Below are 20382 nucleotides of genomic sequence, written 5' to 3'. Positions count from 1 at the left end.
TATTTGCTTCTTTTTTTGTCTTGCTGCTGCCTGATTGCATATTTCCAGTTGCAAATGAGGTGTACGGCTGACCATTCAGTTCGTAACTCTGGTGTTTGTAACCCTGAGGTTCTCCTGTAGTACTTTACTCGTGGTGACTAAATAACAACCAGTGCTCTGCACTCCTATAGAGCCTTCCATCTGGGAACCACAATGTGATTTACAAACATGAATGCCTCCGAGCTGCGTCTGTACCATTATCCCCATTTTACAGAAGAGAAGCCAAGGCTCCGAGACAGGCAATGACTTACTCAAGGTCACACAACGAGTTCATGGTAGAACAGGGGTGGGCAAACTTTTTGGCCTGAGGGCCACATCTGGGTATGGAAATTGTATGGTGGACCATGAATGCTCACGAAATTGGGGGTTGGGATACGGGAGGGGGTGGGGGCGCCAGCTGGGGCGGGGGGTGGGGATGTGGGGTTGAGGTGCAGGAGGGTGCCCTGAGCTGGGACCGAGGGGTTTGGAGGGTGGGAGGGGGATCAGGGTTAGGGCAGAGGATTGGGGCGCAGGAGGGGGTCAGGGTTGCAGGCTCTGGGAGGCGCTTACCTCAAGCAGCTCCTGGAAGCAGCAGCATGTCCCGCCTCCGGCTCCTACTTGGAGGCGTGACCAGGCGGTTCTGCACGCTGCCCCGTCTGCAGGCACTGCCCCTGCAGCTCCCAGGCAATGGGAGCTGCAGGGGCAGTTATTGGGGCAGAGGAGTGTGCAGAGCTCCCTGGCTGCCCCTATGCATAGGAGCCAGAGCAGGGGCATGCCACTGCTTCTGGGAGCCATGCGGAGGCATGGCAAACGTGGAGTAGGGCAAGCCCCCGACCCCGCTCCCCGGCGGGAGCTCGAGGGCTGGATTAAAATGTCTGACAGGCTGGATGCAGCCTGTGGGCTGTAGTTTGCCTTCCCCTGTATAGAACCTAAACGAGAACAGAGGTTGCCTGATTCACAGTGCTCCAGCCACTCTCCCTCTAAACACCTAATAGGAAAGTGAGGCAGGGAAGAGACAAATTGTATACTGGTCAGGGCATTCACACTGAAAAACCCAGGATCTGGGCTTAACTGCACAAAGACAAAGAAATCCATGATTCAAATTAAAAACACCAAATGACGCTCCATCTACAATGTGAACCTTGGCTGCACTGCATTCTGCATGCAGGCCTGGCTGGACAGCTACGTCTCAGAGCCCAGAGGAGAAGAGGGTCCAGGGTTACAGCAGCAGGAAGGATGATGGGGTGGTATGCTAGACGTAGGTGGAGGAGACAGAGAAGAGCGGTCAGGGAGTGGAGTTGTCCCAATGGAGTGTGTAACGGTAAGAATGCCAGCTGCGGGGGTGCCGAGGCCATAGGCTGGGGTGGCAACGGTGGCTGGAGCAGAGCAGTGGGGAAACTGAGGCAGCAGGGATATCAGTGGAGGAGAAGCAGTGGCAGGTGAGGGAATCAGAGGGAGCAGTAATGGGGGTTGGGGCTGTCAGGGGCAGCAGTGGGGATGGGCGGAGGGCGGGGAAGGACCAGGAAATATGAGAAGATCGCAGTGTGGCTGAGAGTGCTGTGTTGGAACGGGGCAGCAGTCCAAGCACTGCAAGGGTAACAAGGGCCAGGCACTGAGGTGGCAAATGTAGCAGGCAGATCTATCAAGGAGTGACACAGTGGAGTTGGGTAGCGGGAGCAGGGAAGGGGGCCGGGTACCAGTGGAGGGAAGGCTGAAGCAGCTGGAGGTTGGGGCTGGGGGGAGAGGCATGCAGTGAGAGGGGGCAAGAGCCAATAGGGGTGTAGTAGTGGGCAGCAGGGGTGAGCTCTGGGGGAGCATCGGGAGGCAGCAGGGGGAAGCCATGGGGCAAAACAGACATGGAGCGAGGTGGCAGAGAGAGCGATGTGTTGGGGGTGCCTCCTACAGGCAGCAATAGCCTGTTGTCATGTCAGGGCTGATGGAGACAGACACAAACCACGGCTTTTTTTCTTGAAAGGGAGTCATTATTACGGCTGGATCTCAGAAAGTTCCCACTGTGCTTGCTCCAGATTTTCAGAACAGCTGCCGGAGAGTGAGCCCTAAAAATTCAAAACCTTGCAGAATGATTTTTGAGTGCCAGTGAGTGAGTGGTGCCTGGGCTGCGTCTTTCACCATGGAGAGGTGACAAGCTCCTCGTGAACCCCAACACTTGAGCTAAAAGAAGCACTCGCGTTCGGCACTTAGCTAGAGCCAGCCTCTTCAGTTCAGCTTCCAGACAACAGACACACACCATGCCTCATGCTCATTCACTGGCGTCAAGGAGAAAAAATCCCACTTGTTGAAATCAAAGGGACAGGATCGGACCCAGAACTTCCATTAAAACGTACAGCTGGGAAACATTTTTGGTCTGAAACTTTTTTTTTTTTCTGATAGGTGTAGATTTGCAAGAACTGAAACATTTTGTTTCAGTTGATGCCCTTCTCCAAAAGAAAAATCAAAACATTTTGTTTCGACATTTTCCAAATGAAATATTTGGGGGATTTGATTCAAAAGGACTTTTCTTTTTGAAATTTACTTCCATTGTATTTTTAGAATATTAAAAAAAATTTAAAAAAAAAAACCAGCTCCAAACCAAATTTTGATATATATTTCAGAACGTCCAGTAAAAAAAAAATCCATTATTCACATAATTCTAATGAAATCAATGCAAACAGGATTGGGCCTATAAAAAAAATATCACCAACACCTTTGCTTAATTACATGCTATTTTCATCAATTCTTCCACAGCACAGGAATGTTCAAGGAGAGTTAACTGTACAGGAAGTGTGAAGGCAACAAACTGATTTTGAGCTAGACGGAGATGCAGAAAGGTTAGACAACAGACAATATTTCCAATTGGGGGAATATTATAAAGACCTGGAACTCCAAGACAGGTGTATACATTTCCTTCAAACTTTGCTTGTATCAGATTTCCAAGCTAGGGTTACAGCAGGACTAAAACAGGGCTGCTGGTGGCAACCTTTAACAGCAGAGAGGTACTGTCACTCCAGAACAATGGCATTATAATACTTTTCAGTGCTGTTTCCTCTCCTATGCCTCCTACAATTTAATATTTTTGTTTTTGACAGCTGCTGCACAGTGAGGACAGGTTTCACAGAGCTGTTCACATGATGCCCAACACTTGTTCTGGAGTAGTTTTTGAACCCAGCAATGTGCATCAACAGTTCAAAATGCGCATTACCTTGCATCTGTGAATTCCCATTTAAGGGCTCTCTAGATAATCAGTGCTGTGAATTGTACGCAGAAACAAACAAGCAGCAGAGGTTATACCAAAGGCCACATGAGGAAGACCTTAACAAGCAGGCAGCTGCATTCTCCACTAGCTGATGCTTCCGAGTAGTCTTCAAGGGTAGTCCCAAGAAAAGGGTGTTGCAGGAATCCAGCCTGGAAGTGACATAGGCACAGTCTGCATCAGGTATAAAGGGCTACAACTTCTAAGGCAACCAGAGATGGTAGCACATATTCCAGGAGACTGCTGTTGCCGGGGAATCCAAGAGCAGCAGGGGAGAAAAAGAACCCAAGAATGCATAATTCTGACACCAAAGATCAGTGGGTAACAGTCACAGTCTGCATCAGCTATTCCAAATGTTTCCCCTACATGCCAGCATCATCTCTAGCTTGGCTAGACTGATCTTAAGCCAGTTAGCCTTTATCCCAGGTCCAGCCAGGGGATTATTTGCAGGACAGTGGGAGTTCAGTGACTCTAGTCCGATAAATCAATAGGAGAACAGAGCTCATCTTTGAAGCAGTGACAACTGCTGTTCTGCCTCCTGGAACCCTCTTATAAGGTGGTCACTGGGACAGCTTCATATCTGTCCTCTTGAGGAAACGCATCTTGGGCCAAAATCTGCTGTCAGTCATGCCAGTGTTCAGCCAGGCTATCTCCACTGAGTGCAAAGTGCTGAGAACAGGATTCAGCTTCTTATTTATGGTTGCTGCTACAGTACATTGACTTTGGCACCGACCTGCTTGCAGCCAGTTATGGCGTACTCCCTGCCTCCTGTAGTGTAATAGCTGAGCTGGCTAGCTAAATTCTCGATATGGCTCTGATCGGGATATAGCCCTTCCCGCATCATCTCCTCCAAGAAGCAGTTTATGACATGACTCTTCTCCAGCAGACCAAATGGGATGATGTCAGCAGACTTCCAAAGAGGGTGGAAGTGGATCAGAATAGGCTGGATAATATACAGCAGTTCTTCTCTTTTTCTTTGCTGGTGCAGAAGGTCAGTGGAAATATTCTGGAGGACAAACGTTGTGATTTCACTGCCCCCTATGTTGCTTATTAGAATGTAGATGGCATTGAGGAACTCGTTGGTTTGGTTTGGTTGGAAGAATCTGCTGAGTGTATCCAACAGAACTGGAGACATGAGCTCAACCTCATCCAGAATAAACAATGGTATCTTCTCTTCTATTTCTGCTCTGGTGACCATCTCAGAAATCTTCTCAGACAAATCCAATTGGCAAGCAGGAGTAGCCTCCTTGTTTGGACAGTGGTGCATCACAAAGTACTGAAGCACAAAGTCATTGTCCATGACTGAACGGAAGTGTTTAGCCAGCAGCCATCCAACATGGCTCTTTCCAACCCCAGGTGGGCCATTGAAGGAGATCACTAATGGCTTGTTGTGTATGTGGGTGGCCAGGTATTCGTTCAACAATTCCATAATCCTGTCCACAGCCAGCTTCTGCCCAAATACTTCCCGGTGCATGGTTTTCTCCAGCCCATCTAGGTCATACTTCTGAAGGTTGTCATCCAGATTCTCAATAGCATTTAGTATTTGGAAGCAGATGATGCCAATGAGCAAGAGAAGGCAGCGCTTTGCTTTACTCTTTTGCTCTGCTGGAAGGTACTTTTTGGAGCTTTCTGGATACAACACCACCCTGGACTTCCTGCGGCTCTTCTTCCGTTTGTATTTATTCAGAGCTGACTGGTCCACAGAAGTGTCAAAGGTGAAGTACTGAGAATTGGCAAAGGTGGCTTGATTAAAGAGGGACATCGAAGGGTTATACAGGTTTGTTTGGCTCAAGGAAATCTGCCTTTGAAGAAGCCTAGTTTGGACCAGCTCTGGAGAATGTTCTCTGGGAAGGTTCAGATGCAGGCGGTTTTTCTTCAGGAACTGGACTTTTCGTCGCAGACGGATGACTGCCCGCATGGGAGAGGAAAGCAGAGAGATCTTCTTGGGAGCCGTGGGAGACTCAGTGCTGGACTGACTTCCATCCATCTTGCTTTCTTCTCATAAACCATTCAAAGTGTCTTCTCTAAAAAACACAAAGACAGTGCGAAAATAAATGGACAAAAGAGCAAGAGGTGACTTGATCATGGTGCATAAATACCTCCCTGTGTAGAAAATATCAAGTTCTTTTATCTAGCAGAGCAAGGCAGAACAAGAACCAATGGCTGGAAGTTAAAACCAGACAAATTCAAACTAGAAAGAAGGCACACATGTTTAGCAGTGTGGGTGATTAACCACTGGAACAATTCACCAAGGGCAGTGGTGGATTCTCCATCTCTTTCAGGAAGATGCTTTAGCCACACACAAGTAATCGGGCTCAATACAGAGGCAACAGGGTGAAATTCTATGGCTGTTGAGCTCAGGCTAGATGGTCTAATAGTCCCTTCTGGCCTTAAGGACTATGGATTTTGAGAGAAAGAAGCTGTTAGAGGTGCACCCTCTCAGGGGCTGTGTATCAATCTAGGTAATTTTATGGCGCCCATCACTCTGAGCACCCATCGGACATTACTGAACTTGTCCTCACAACACCCTGTGAGTAGGGAAGTGCTATTATCCCCATCATACAGATAGGGAACTGTGGCCCAGAGAGATTAAGTACCATAGTTTGCAAAGAGCTCAGCACCCACCATCAGGGCCAGTTTTTCGAAAGAGCTCACCGCCCATTTAGAGACCGAAGTAAATGGCCAGGTTTTCAGAAGAGCTGAGCATGCTGGGTGCTGCGCTGTTTTGAAAACTTGGCTCCAGTTGTAGATGCTGAGCACTTGAAAACTGAACTCCGTGCAACGCACCCAAGGTCACACAGGAAATCTCTGGTAGAACTACCAGTTGTGTCCAGATCACCTGAGTCCCAGGCTTAAATCCACTGTTCCTTGACTAGATACAACCATACACACATGCAAAGAAAGAAAATGCAGGACATACACAAGCAAACATACTCCACACACTGAAAGGGAGAAACATCTAGGTGTAGGAACCCACATGTGTGCACACACACACACAAATAGAAGCTGTTGGGCATACAAACAGAGAGAAGCTTATAAATGCTGGAGCTGTGCAAGCTAGTTAGTTGACAGATAAGGTGCCAGGAGATGGTACTCAGCAATACGTAGCACAGGTCCTGGATTTTGTAGGATCAATAAAATTGTCGTTGTGCATTGCAAATAGCTTGGGACATTAACTCATAACATTAGACCAGAACCTAAAACACCAATATATGAATCACTGGGACGATCAAACCAAACACAGCAACAAGTTACACTGCCCAGATCCCTGCCCTGAACTATCCAGAGACCTCCCCACAGTGATCCATGTTCCTTTCCAGCAGTAACTCAGGAGGAAGTTAAACAGGGGCTGCAAAAATAGAGCTTTTTAAATTTTTAAATGAGTAGGTCCAGAAAATTTATATCCAAGAATTTTTTAAGAGCTGACCAAGGAATTCTCTGAACTGTTAAAGTGGATTTTCTATAAGGCTGGGAACACTCAGCAGGTTCCAGAAGACTGGAAGAAAGCTAAAGTTGTGCAAATATTTTAAAAGGGTAAACGGGATAATCCAGGTAATTACAGGCCTGTCAGCCTGTCATCGATCCTGGACAAACTAATGGAGCAACTGGTATGGGATTCAATTAATATTAACAATTAAAAGAGCATAATATAATTAATGCCAATGAACATGGGATTATGGAAAACAGATCCTGTCAAACTAACCTTATATCTTTTTTTTATAAGATTACAACTTTAGTTTATAAAGGTAATAATGTTGATGTAATACACTCAGACTTCTGTAAGGCATTTGACTTGGTACCACATGACACTGGACACTCTGATTAATAGATTAGAATGATATAAAACTAACCTGGCACACATTAAATGGATTAAAAACTGGCTAACTTATAAGTCTCAAAATGTAATTGTAAACTGGCAATCAAGTCTAGTGGGGTCTCGCAGGGATCGGTTCTTGGCCCTACGCTATTTAACATTTTTATCAATGACCTGGAAGAAAACATAAAGTGATCACTGATAAGGTTTGCAGATGACACAAAAATTGGGGGAGTGGTAAATAACAAACTCTCAGGAACTGAAAAGATGTCCCAGCAAAAAGCAACTAGGAAAATCCTCACCTCACTGTGGGAGAGAAAGAGCCAGCATTGCCCTACACAGCATCCTGCCAGTGGATTAGGAATGGACAGGAATGACAAATGGAGACAGGACATCATTCCCCAGCTAATAGGTAGCCATCAGGGGGTGGCTCTTATTGAGCCCTGACAGGCGTCACTTGTACAGTACATCGAATTCAAGTGATCACCTTTCACCCAATAGGATTCCCAGGCTGTTGGAACTCCTTCACCCACCACTGAAATGCAACCACCTCTGGGATGAGATTGCAGCAGCCACGCTACACGAATACCCGTTTGCTCCCGTCCGGGGGTGAGGACTAACCTATCCCTAGATACTATGGCAGGAATGGACTGCAGGCCACTCGCCCCCTGTCCCCACCCAGGGGCTGCGCCGGCTGCTCCCCGGGCAGACTGCAGGCCACCCGCCCCCTGTCCCCCGGCCAGGTGCTGCGCTGGCTGCTCCCCAGGCAGACTGCAGGCTGCTCGCCCCCAGGCCCTAGCACATGCGCACCTGCGGGAAGGCAGTTTGGGAGGCAGCGGGGCCAAGGAAAATGCTGCCCGGCTGCGCCATTTAGTGGCCAGTGGTTTCCAGTGGCACACACAGGAAACCAGAGAGCTCGCTGGGCAGTGCAGAGCCAGCAGCCAGGCGCGGCGGGGAGCTCCTGCACTTTGCTGAAGCTCTCCTGTGAAGGGCCCACAGTCAGGGCCTGCTGAGGGCGCAGGGCCACAGGAGAGCCTGGTGGGGTGGCACGGACGGAGGTTGCATGGAGACTGCCTGGGCCGCTGTCCGCCTGTCCCTGCAGCCCAGCCAGCTCCCACCTGTGGGCACTGCCGTGCTGCCAGCCTCCCCCGCCTTCCCCAGCTCGGCTCCCGCCCACCCCGCAGGGCCTAACGGCACCAGGAGCCCGAGTGCTGGCCTCAGCTGGCCATCTCCATCCTCGGCCTGGTCCCCCTGTGGGAGCCCTGGACCCCTGTTCAGCGCAGGGGCGGCAGACATGCCTGAAGGGCTGGGGAGCATCCTGGCTGGGACCACTGCTGGGGTGGAGAACTGCTGAGGGGCGCCCCTGTGGGAGGAGCAGCAGCTGCAGCATGTGCAGGGGAGCAGGCGAACTGACAGGGGGTGTCCCGGGGCAAATGACAGGAGCAGCAGCCCGGGGGGGAGGCGGCGGGGGGGGGGGGGCAGGGGAACCTGGCTCCAGCCCCACTGGAAGCAGCAGGGTGAGGAGCAGAACCCTAGAAGGGAAGACAGGCCCCAGAGGGAGGGAGAGCGAGGAGACTGGGCAGATCAGTCAAGAGAACCTTGGCCCAAGTAGCGGGTGGCAAGGGGCTACCCCTCCTCATCTGACCCCTTCACCCACCGAGCAACAGATGTTTCTTCCCCCCTCCCAGACCATGCACCTGGAGGAAGCACCTCCATGGGGAGAGGGTATTTAATTCTCAACCCCCTTGTCATTTCTTGGTCTAAGCTGAGGCTGCCACAAAAGGGGACAGTTAGTGGCAATTGTGATGACCTTGTAGCCACAGACCCCAGAGGCCAGTGAATGGTGGGAGAGAGAGTCTCCATTATGTGTCACCCTCTCACTCAGCCTGCTGGTCCCCCCAAGCTCTTTGCCAGGGCAGAGCATACATTTGCTTTTTGCCATCTTTCCATTTCGTTTGTGGAAGCCAGAAACATCTAAGCCACCTCTTGGTAAATGATTTATTCACAAGCGGTTTTGTTTCGCTATCATGAGAGTAAATCATGAGTCATTCACCACAAAACAAATTAAAAGAGAAGACAACAAAACTGCACGTAGGGACAGTAAGCACTGAGGAATTCTGCCCAGTTCTCTGCCTCCAGGGAAGTTCACCTCCAGCTGGCCTTACTCCAGTTACACAGGTTAAATATGGCTTAAGCAAGCTTGGGGAGCGAATTCATTCTCCCCCACTTCCTTCTATGAGGAGTACTCTGCTTTTCGAATAGTTGAGAGTTCCTAATTATTCCCTGGATAGTTCTGATTGGTAGATGTCTCAATGTAACACTAAGTTTATTAGCCCTTCATCACTACAGCTGAGATCCAGCAAACTCTGTGCATGCAGGGAGTTTGAGGAACCATGTCACACAGACCTATTGGAGACACTTATATTGCCAACCACAAATGTCCAAAAATCATTAGTCAGGTCTACCAAAAATCATGATACTGGCTTTAAAATCATGGAGATTATGTACAAATAATATGGTGTTCTTTTTATGTGCCTTTTTGAGCCTGTCGGGTGCACTGCAGTCACATTTTGAAGCTTTCTGTACATCCATGAGGGCTGGAAAGTAACTTTTTCTATAAGACTGAAGGCGGAAATCATTGCATACCCCACTTGACTCCAGGAGCTGGGACTTTAAGAAAACAATAATTACCATGAGACTCAGGACAAAATCACAAGAGTTGGCAACACTGAATATTTATTACCATGAAAGTGAGTCTATGGAACTTGTGCCGGATAATGTCACTTTTAGGACTTTGCCAGAAGTAGCAGAACCAGTTAGATCAGATGTCTATGAGTAACCAGGGAAACGCCATGGGACAAGCCAGGAAGTGAAAGTCATTAAAAGCGAATGGTCTGGAGAGATCCTATTGGGCAGAGGGGAGCGCAGGCTCCTAGAAATGCCTGGAAACGGAGGCTTCCCTGCACAGGCATAGGGTCCTGTCAGCTCAGTTTCACTCTTTCTTCCCCGTCTCACAAGCTTTGGGTTTGGATGGCTCCCCGTGAGCAAGCATTTGAGGGAGGGGACAAGCTCCATCATGAGGGGATAAGGCTCCAGCCAGAGAACCTCAGACTGTCTTGCCATGTTTCACCAGGAACTCAATGCTACAGGGAGAGCCCAGAGAGCCCCGGCCCACCACAGCATGGTTCCCTGTCAGGCCTTGAGAGGGGGGTGAAGCGCAGATCGCACTGCCTGGAGGTGCCGGGCCTTGGATCTCACCACTAGTCTGCCATGCTGTGTCACTGTGTCCCATACGCTTTTGCACTTTCTGTTAGCAGAGACCTGGAGCTGCCCTTATCTGTCTCCCTGGCTGGCTGAGAGAGTTAAGAGGAGTATGCTATGACCAGTGGTAACGGCAGTAGTGCTGGATGTGAGGCTTGTGTGCATCTTCAGGCCATGGTCCATAACCAGACATCAGCATCCTAGAGAGGGAGATTTTCATGGAGCCAGAGGTAGACCTGACTTGGATGCAATATGCTTCTCTTGCATAAAGAAATGGTTCCTGCTCCTGCCTTACATCTGGGGAATCACAAAGTTAACTGTATGGGGGTTCTCTTCCTAAGAGTGTTAGGGTGAAGTTGCGGGCGTTTCTGGGGTGCAGTTGATGGAGCTGTTTGATGCCAACACACTCAGAGCCAAGGTGAATGTTTCTCTCCACTCCCCCCATTTGATGCTGATTTGCCAGGTAACTGTACTGCCCAGTGGTAATGGTTTGATCTATCTAATGCTGACTGTACTTTACCATGCCGTATGTAATGGTAGTAACTGCAGTTTTTGAGCCAGGTGCCCTGTGTGTGGTGTGTTTGGGTGACTGCTGGAGACTAGGAGGAGCCTAGAGCATAAATGCAGACAGCACCCAAGCTCTCCTGGGAAACCCTGAATATGGCTTCAGGTCTGTTCAGTTCAGCATGTTTGCAAAGCTGTAAATCTAGGGTGACCATATGTCTCATTTTGTCCGGGACAGTCCCTTTTTTAAGCCCTGTCCCAGCCGTCCTGATGTTTTTTGCAAAAGTGTGCATTTGTCCCGTTTGCTCAGTTGCGTGGAGCAGGGCTCGGACGGGGCAGGAAGTCAGTAGCAGGAAGTCAAGAGAGCAGCGACGCCAGCCCCGCATAAGGAGGGAGGGAGGCTTGGGCTAGCCCCATGTGGTGTCCCGTTTTCCCTTTGGGAAATATAGTCACCCTATGTAAATCCTGTTTTTACAAACTGAGCTCTCCAAACCCCCCCCTCCATGGTGTGGGTGTGGCCCTGATTCAAATGGTATGTGCAGTGGTGGGATGGGGTAGAAGGCAGAAGGAAAAAATTCAGTTTCTGAGGATTGGTAAAAGAGCATGTCCATTCCGTAAGTAAGGTAGACTCAAGATGAAGTAATGAAATATTCTGAGTTAGAGTCTGGATTTCTGATCCTTAGCACTATTTGTCTTAGTACCTTGGTTTTGACTGGATTTTCTGGGTCCTGTGCTGATTGGCTGTTTGCTTCAACCCTCCTCTCCACCTCAGCTCCACCAATCCACACCTGTCCCTCTCACCCTCCTTCCCTTCAATCTTCTTTCCATATACCTGACCCCCTCCTAAGTAACATCCCCCACAAAAAAAATCATGGCACTACCATGCCATTTGCTACCATCCCTCTGCTGGTGTGTTCTACCCATTTCCCTGCCCTGTGTCTGTCTGGTCTATTTAGACTGTAGGCTCTTCGGGGCAGAGACCGTTTAATACTCTCTATTTGTACAGCACAGAGATTGATGTGCGGGCTGCGTGATCTGCAAGGATACTCTGTCCCATTTGGGATTTGCCATGAGGGTGAGAATGATGATAGCACAATGGGACCCCGTTCTGAGGTCGCCCATCGGCACTACTTTCATAAACACAATTGATAATAATTCCCAAATTATTCTATAATGGACATTTCTAAACAAATTAATAGTAAAACTAACACTAAATAGGTCAGGTACTCAATACAAATTACCCAGCACTGCTACAGCTAGTTTGTTCTTACACTTCACTACTTAATTGGTTTTAATGTCAAAACTCAACAGTTCAGTAAAATTTTAGCCAATGTTGTAATGAATTCCCTAATAAATAATGAGCCTAGCAAGCAAAACCAACCACCATGCAATCAATCTTAGCTTTGAAACACGCTCAGCAAAGAAAACTGCAGTCATAGGTATGCAAAGCAAACCAGGAATCTGCGACCAGAGGAGCTCTGTGATCAAGGTGACAATAGAAGTTCCGTCACTCACGAGCTTTTAGCCAAACTCTAGGTCAGAGAAGTTGAATTAGATACTGTGAGAAAACTGCACGAATTTTACCTCCACTGCAGCCTCTCCATGACACTCCCCAGTGGAACTGCACGGACGATACATTCTGGAGATTTGCTATTAATAAACATGCCACTATTAATATTGGTGCGGTGCTCTAAGGCCTCAGCCTTTTATTGGATGAGGCACTATACAAATGTACAGTAAACATCAGTCCCTGCCTCCCAGCGCCTACAACTTCAAAACAAGGCACAACAGAAGGCTGACTGAACAAACAGGCCAGGGAAAGTCAATGGGAGTTAGGCACCTAACTCATTTAGATGCTCTTGAAAATCCCACTAGGCACCTATCTGCTTCTTTCGGTGCCTAAACACCTTTGTAATTCTGGCTCTAAACGCTTGCAATTTTTACCTTAAAACAGCTCCTTTGAAATATTTTTACTCATTTGCATTTTTGTGTCACCCTGTATCAGCCAAACAAAGCCACCTAGCACAACAAACATCCATACGTAGGTAAATTTGTACATTGGCTCCTTCAACAGGTAGGGTGGCCAGGTGCCAGGTTTTCAACCAGAAAGTCCAGTCGAAAAGGGGACCTCACAGTGTCTTGTCAGTACTACTGACAAGTCCAGTTACTGCAGGTGGGGGAGGCGCCGGATCATCACCCACACCAGCCCCTACTCAGCCGGGGCTGTCTCCTACCTGCATCGGGCAGCTGCAGCTCCCAGCCCCGGCTCTGCAGGTGAGTCCCTCCTGACCCAGGTTCGGGGGGGGGGGGGGGGGGGGGAGCAGCAAGTGATGGGAGGAGGGGAAAAAAGAAGAGAATGGGGGCAGTGCCTTGGGGAAAGAGGTGGGGCAGAGGCAGGGCCTCAGGGAGAAGAGGCAGGGAAGGGGTGGGGCCTCAGGGGGGAAGAGGCGGGACGGGGGAGGTTCAGGCACTTCTGCTAGAGTGTCCATTTTTTAAATATTACAAAGTTGGCAACCCTATCAACAGGCAAGATAGTGAAATGTTTCAGAAATTAACATAGGTAGAAAACTGCTCAAGTCTCTGTCAGTGAAACCAATGGAGAAGGGAATGTAATTTATAACGGCACACTAGAAAAGGAGTTCTTATGTGACTGAGTCTACACGAGGGGATTTTAGGAAAGTACTATCATCAATTCAGCTGAAGCTCAGGAAAGCCCGAGGGTAGACAGCACTATCTCTGCTTCTTGCATTTTTATCATCATGTTAACTAAACCTGCAGAAACGGAAATTAACAGTTTTCCAAGGATGTCTTCAAGAAAGTGCAGAATTAGATCCCAAAATGAGACTATACTGGCCATTCAGGGGAAAAAATAGTGATTGATAGAGCTGACTGGAACATGGAACTTGTTGAAAACTCAAAAAATTGAGATCCTTTGGCTGAAAACCAAAAGTCTGGGAAAATCTAAACAAAATATTAAGTTTCACATCAGGACAACTCGAATCAAAATGTTTCAGTTTATTGAACTGAACTCAAACATTTTATTTCAGGGCAATCTGACAATGAAGTGTGTCCGCCCGCATCATTCTGATGACATGTTGCAGAACATCATGGAAGTCACATGTTTGTGGTGCCTTAACGTCCTCCTGAACTGCCACAGAGCCTCATGGGAGTTGTAGTCAGGCCAAGGGAGTCTGGCCCAGAGCAGAGAACAGGCATGAGGTTCCCAAAGTACAGCTCCCATGAGGCTCTGTGGCAGTTCAGGAGGACATGGTTTAGCATCAGCCGAAATGCACCATTTTGATTTGGGAATGTTGGAATCGTTGGGTTCACTCAAAAAGGTCTATGTAAAATGTTTTGATCTTTCCAGATGGAAAGTTTCTGGTTTTGGCCAACACTTGTGTGGTTTTTGGATGTTCGGTTTTTCAAGGAAAAGTTGGCCTTTTTCATGCGATGCAAACACTAATGCAAATATTAGCAACAATTAGAATTAGAACAAATCGGCAGCTGGTTCCATGGTGGCAGATGGGAGGCCATCCGGGGCTGAAGGAGAGAAGAATACAATAATGCAGCAGTTGTCAATAGCTCTCACTGTGAGTTTAGAGTGACGGGGAGGAGGGTTGGGAGGCGGGAGCCGGAGACAGCTGCCGTCAAAGGCAGCTCTTCCCATATGGGGGACACTAGAGCTGGCTTGGTGTTTGGGGGAAAGGAGTCAGAGGAAGAGAATGGGGAGCATGACTGAGCAGGGGGGAAGAGAAGAAAGGGAAGGTGGTAGCAGGGATGGATGGGGCTGAGGAGACAGCTGGAGGGGGACCATAGGCAGGTGTCATCAGAGTCACTGGCGGAGGAGACAGGGTAACAGATGAGGAGGGGGTGGAGGAAAGTCATACTGTGTCTTGTCAAGGCTGAAGGTCAGCCAAATGGTGGGCAAAGACTGGGGTGATGGGAAAGTGAATAAGAGATGGCGCTGGTAGGTGTAGGACAGTGACCCTCAGGGCCCAGTGAACCAGGGCGGGAGGCTGATGCTCCCCCAACCCCACCAAACAAAGTTATCCCTCCCCCAATTGAACAAGGAGGATCCTTCTCCTTTCCCCACCAAATGGGGACAAGAGCCTGGCCCCTCTCCCAGCTGCCCAGTCAGACCGACCCCTCCAAGCATCTCTATGTGTCCTGTCCCTCCGAGAGCCAAACATCTTTGCACTCTGGCTCTGGTGGCAACAGCCTTGTTTCCTGCCCAGCTGTTTACAAGTGAACTGAAATGCTGCAAAGGTCTGCCAGCAATGGGGTCTCCTAGCCCCACTGCACCTCCTCCCTAGATCAGGAAATAGCCCAGGAGGAAATGCCAGCCAGTGCAAAGACACCGTTACAATCACAGAGTTTGGCCTCTGTGGGCTAAGCTGCCGTTTCAGTCCCTGTGCTGGGGCAGCCTTGGCAAGGAGAGGAAGTGGCACTGCAGGGACGAAGTTGGAAGAATGCCATGGCTCAAATGTGGCCCCACACAGTGAACGCAGCAGTCTGGGGAGAGCTAGATACCACCTGGCCATGGGGACAGAGCATGCATTAGGGGGCCCTTGGAAAAGAAAAAGGCAACTCTGAGAGAGAGCAGGAAGGGGTGGGGAGAAGAGCATGAGAGCAAGAGAACAGTTACCAGTGAGCTTTTTCTCTGTGTCTCACTGGGAGAACATCACTCCTTGTCCCTGCCTGCAAGTCAATGGAGCAGCAGCAGCAATCCAGGCAGGGTAAGCAGGGGACTCTGTAGCCGCAGACTCGCTGGCTGTCCGACTGAGCACCTTCACATCTGTCTAAAAGGACTTGGTCAGGGATTAAAGAGGAAATGACAAGCGGGAGTGGCCCCTATCTCCAGCACGTCCTTCTCCCAGCTGCACAAGACCTTATCTGTATCCTATTCTGCAGCTGTGTTTGCTGCTGGCCTGCTCATGTTTTCTGCAGCATGGACAGCGTATTCACACACTGACGGCTGCACACAGGCTGCACCGTGTTTTACTCCTGTTCTCTAAGCTGTTCGGAAGCAGGTCAGAAATATCCCCTCATGGGTACAAGGAGCGTTAAGAGAGATGCAGCCATGACGCAGAGCAGCGTGCGAACAGGGAGTGGGGCAAGAGACAGGCAACATTATTGCCTACATCTGGAGGCATTGGAAAATAAACAAGAACAAATGCTTCCAAGTTCAGCTCTGCTGCTGCTCCAGCTGCACAACGTTCCCTGCAGCCTCGTGCCTCCGAATCTACTCGCAGGTAGGCAGCCATCCGGAAAGCGCAGCAGCAGGGCAGGCATGGGCCTGCCTAGCACAGCAGAACGTGGGGAAATTGGGCAGCTGCCACAGAAAATTAAAAATTACCTGCCATGAACACAGTCTGAGGGAAAAGGGGCAAGGAGGGAAGCCAGACTGAGCACATAGTAATGCCAGACGGCATCAGACCCATGGTCCACGTATCCTGTCTCCAGCAGTGGCAGTACCGGATATTCCAGAGGAAAGTGTAAGGAATCTTGCACTAGGCAGATACAGGATGCTCTCCCTGCTCACTTTAGGGCACCTCCTCATCCCACATAGTTAGAGATTGGTTTAAGGCAAGAAGCATGAGGTTTAATAACTCCTCCAAAACTTGTTAGCATGAACTGGCTTGGATGATTTAGTTGGGGATTGGTCCTGCTTTGAGCAGGGGGTTGGACTAGATGATCTCCTGAGGTCCCTTCCAACCCTGATAGTCTATGATTCTATGACAAATCTGGGTATTCTTGTTAGTCATATAACTGTCCAATCCCTTTTTGAAATGGTGGCTAGTTTACATATATTTTAAGCATTAAGTGTCAATATAGCAGTTACATAGCATGAATTAGCCTGTACCTTTGTTATAATCCTGTTCACATATGCTAAGTATCCCATAACACCTAATATTAGCTGAGGCAAGCTTTGGCTTCAGTAGATAGGGAAATTGTCAGTATCTCGACATACAGTTGTTTCCTTATAGCAACAGAAAGGGAGTTACTCTTACAAATCTGTTTATATTGGTACTGGCCTAGGAAGTGTCTTCATGCCTCTTAGTATCTGGAATGCATGTACCCAGAACAAAGATAAGACTGGTTTCAGAGTAACAGCCGTGTTAGTCTGTATTCGCAAAAAGAAAAGGAGTACTTGGGGCACCTTAGAGACGAACCAATTTATTTGAGCATAAGCTTTCGTGAGCTACAGCTCACTTCATCGGATGCATACGGTGGAAAATACAGAAGAATGTGGAAAATACAGAAGATGTTTTTATACATATAAAAACATCTTCTGTATTTTCCACAGTATGCATCCGATGAAGTGAGCTGTAGCTCACGAAAGCTTATGCTCAAATAAATTGGTTAGTTTCTAAGGTGCCACAAGTACTCCTTTTCTTTTAAAGATAAGACTGTGTCATGACCTGGTGGGTCATGGTGGGTTCAGAACAAAGATAAGAGGTACACTATGGTACCAGAAAAACAAGATACAAAGCTAATTGGTTGACTCTAGTTTAAAATGACGTATATGGTACCTTTTACTGGTAAACATGTAGGGTATGAAAAGATGTCTTTAGAAGTGTAACTTTGGAGAGCAAACCTTCTGCATAAGGTGAAAGTAACATCACTGCACAGGACAGCTCCTCAGACACTGAAACCATATAGAATTGTTTTCCTGTGCCATATTAATAAACCCGACTGACACTGGTTATTTGGCCTCTGGAGTAAATTTTATAACGAACCAAAGTGTGGTCAAGCAACTAACTATACAATTTATCAACAGAGCAAACTTCCATGGACTTACCTAATTCTTTTTTGAACCCAGTTATACTTTTGGTCTTCACAACATCTCCTGGCAACAAGTTCCAAAACCTCCTCTATTGACACCTGAATCTGGGACAGTTCTAAGGAGATTTGTCACCTAAAAAGAATGGCTCAAGTGTGGGAATCTCCCTCACATCCACTGCAGTGAAGACTAATGCAAAGAATCGTGTTAGCTTCTCTGCAATGGCCTTGTCTTCCTTCAGTGCTTCTTTAGCACCTCGATCATCCAGTGGCCCCACTGATTGTTAGGCAGGTTTCCTGCTTCTGATGTGCTGTAAAAAAAAAAAAATTGCTGATCATTTTTGTCTTTTGCTAGTTGCTCTTCAAATTCTTTTTTGGCCTGCCTAATTATACTTTTACTCTTAACTTGCCAAAGTTTTTGCTCCTTTCTATTTTTCTCAGTAGGATTTAACTTCCTGTTTTCCAGGGATACCTTTTTGCCTCAAACACTCTGCTGTTTAGCCATGGTGGCACTTTTTTGGTCCTCTTACTGTGTGTTTGTTTTTTATTTGAGGTACACATTTAGTTTGAGCCTCTATTATGATGTTTTTAAATAGTTTCCATGCAGCTTGAAAGGATTTCACCCTTGTGACTGTTCCTTTTAATTTCTGTTTACTAGCTTCCTCAAGTTTGTGTAGTTCCCCTTTTTGAAGTTAAATACTACTGTGGTGGATTTCTTTGGAATTTCCTCCCCTGCAAGGATTAATTACATTACAGTTCTCCCAGTCATCACAAACGTCACTATCAATATTTCCAATGATTGAATCCCCCATTACTATTACCTGGCTCTTTCTAATAACCGGGATTCCCTCCACCGGAGGGGTATTCCCATTCTCAGTACAAGAGGATACCATGACACTATCTGGAAGGAGGATCCTAACTATGGGATCGTTTCTCTCCACTCCAGCTTGATGTTCTCCTTCCCCAAGGCTTTAATCCTCCTCAACAGCACAGAGGCAATTGGAGTGTGTGTGTGAGGGGGGAGGGGGGAGGGCGGTATTTTCATGGAGGAGTAATTTCACGGAGTGTTCCCTTGTTCTTGTGTTATGAAGCAGGGCACTCCCAAATAGGAGTAGAGAAATGATTTTACCTCTGAAATGAGAATTGGTGAGAACGATACTAGACTACTCTGTCCAGTTCTGGTGACCCCTGGCCCCTGATGCTGTTAACCCGGCGCGCTCAGCCCCATATAGTGCCCCTGGCCCCTGCTGCTGTTAACCCGGTGCGTTCAGCCCCATATAGTGCCCCTGGCTCCCTGCCACTTTTTAAAAGGATGTGAAAACATTGACAAGAGTGCGGAGAAGAACCATAAGAAATATTTGAATGATGGGAAAATGCCTAACAGTGAGAGACTTCAAAAGTTTGGTCTGTTTAGCTTGTCAAAAAGATGATCAAGAGATGATTGCATGAAAGTGCAGAGGAGCATCATGGGGCAAAAATACCAGGTAGTAAAGTTGTCTTTAATCTAGTGGAAACAGACATAACAAGAACCAATGGCTGGAAGCTAAAGTTAGACTAATTCAAATTAGAAATTAGGCACAAACTTTTAACACTGAGGGGGATTAACCACTGAAACACACTGCCACTGAAAGTGGTGAATTCTCTATATCTTTAAGTCTTCAGATTAAGACAGGATGCTTTTGTGGAAGGTGTTTTAACCACACATATGTTGCTGGCCTCAATACAGGAGTAAGGGAATGAAATTCTCAATGTCTTCCAAATCAATACAAAACATATCTTTTTACACAACATGTAATTAGCCGGTAGAACTCATTGCCACAGGACGTTGCAGAGGCCAAACTTTTTGCAAGATTAAAAAAAAAAGAAAAAGAGTTAATGCAAAAATAACATAGAAAGCAACTCTGAGCAGCACTGCTGCAGAAAACTACAAGCTCTGGCAACCATCTCTTGTGAGAGGGAAAAATAGCATGACCCCCTCCCCCTTGTCCCCTGCCGCTCCATACAGCTCCATAACCCAGCGAGCTCAGCCCCATATAGTGCCCCTGGCCCCTGCTGCTGTTAAGCCGGCGAGCTTAGATCCATATAGTGCCCCTGGCCCCTGCTGCTGTTAACCTGGCACGCTCAGCCCCATATAGTGCCCCTGGCCCCTGCTGCTGTTAAACCAGCGAGCTTAGATCCATATAGTGCCCCTGGCCCCTACTGCTGTTAACCCGGTGCGCTCAGCCCCATATAGTGCCCCTGGCTCCCTGCCACTCTGTCACAGTGCGGGGAGCGCCATGCAGTGCCTCCCCTGCCCCTCGTTGTTCTGCCTCAGACTCAGCTGAGTTTTGTCCAGCCAGAATCAGCTGGCTCTCACTTCAGGCCAAAGAGCTGTGGAGCAGGTGCCATGCAAATCAGACCGGGCTGTGAAACAATGGGCAGATGATGTGCCACATGACCGAGTCAGTCCCCTCTCCCCTCCCCTAGTCAAATCAAGGGAGTCATCTCCATCCTCCCGGAGTGCTCCGGGGAAACGTGGATCCAGCTCAGGGGGAAGGGAACGAGTGGAATGTATGTAACAGCTGCCTGTGGCTGAGCTTGGCCTGGGAAATGGCAGGGGAAGAAGCTGGAACCTGCTAAGTGGCCTGTTCACCTCTCAGTCCTGAGGGCCCATTGTATGTCAGAAAAATCTGACACCTCCTTATCCAACGGGCCTACAGCAGTGAAACTCCCTGGATGACCCCCATCCCCTTCCACAGTAACCCGCTGAGAG

At 48.2% G+C, this 20382-nt stretch overlaps 1 protein-coding gene and 1 long non-coding RNA gene across 8 annotated transcripts in view; one reads left to right on the top strand and one right to left on the bottom strand.

Moving 5' to 3' along the window:
• Positions 1 to 999: 999 nt before the first annotated feature.
• Positions 1000 to 20382, bottom strand: part of TOR4A (torsin family 4 member A) — an 88842-nt gene continuing 69459 nt past the window's right edge. For 5 of the 7 annotated variants that reach the window (XM_074974100.1, XM_074974101.1, XM_074974098.1 and 2 more), the window contains 2 exons: positions 17650 to 17941; positions 1000 to 5292 (listed from right to left, as the gene is read on the bottom strand). In XM_074974100.1, coding sequence (XP_074830201.1) covers positions 3975 to 5255 — 1281 coding nt within the window. In that variant the 5' untranslated portion in view covers positions 5256 to 5292; positions 17650 to 17941 and the 3' untranslated portion in view covers positions 1000 to 3974. The remainder of the gene's footprint in view (positions 5293 to 17649; positions 17942 to 20382) is intronic. The other 2 variants (XM_074974104.1, XM_074974105.1) reach the window with 1 other exon arrangement.
• Positions 15994 to 20382, top strand: part of LOC142000083 (uncharacterized) — a 30507-nt gene continuing 26118 nt past the window's right edge. Inside the window, exon 1 of the long non-coding RNA XR_012642153.1 lies at positions 15994 to 16099. This is a non-coding gene — a long non-coding RNA (uncharacterized LOC142000083). The remainder of the gene's footprint in view (positions 16100 to 20382) is intronic.

Source organism: Natator depressus, chromosome 16, assembly GCF_965152275.1.
Source record: "Natator depressus isolate rNatDep1 chromosome 16, rNatDep2.hap1, whole genome shotgun sequence".
NCBI classification, from domain to species: domain Eukaryota; kingdom Metazoa; phylum Chordata; order Testudines; family Cheloniidae; genus Natator; species Natator depressus.
Note: the sequence above shows the minus strand (reverse complement) of the source record. Positions and strands in the feature narration are given on the sequence as shown.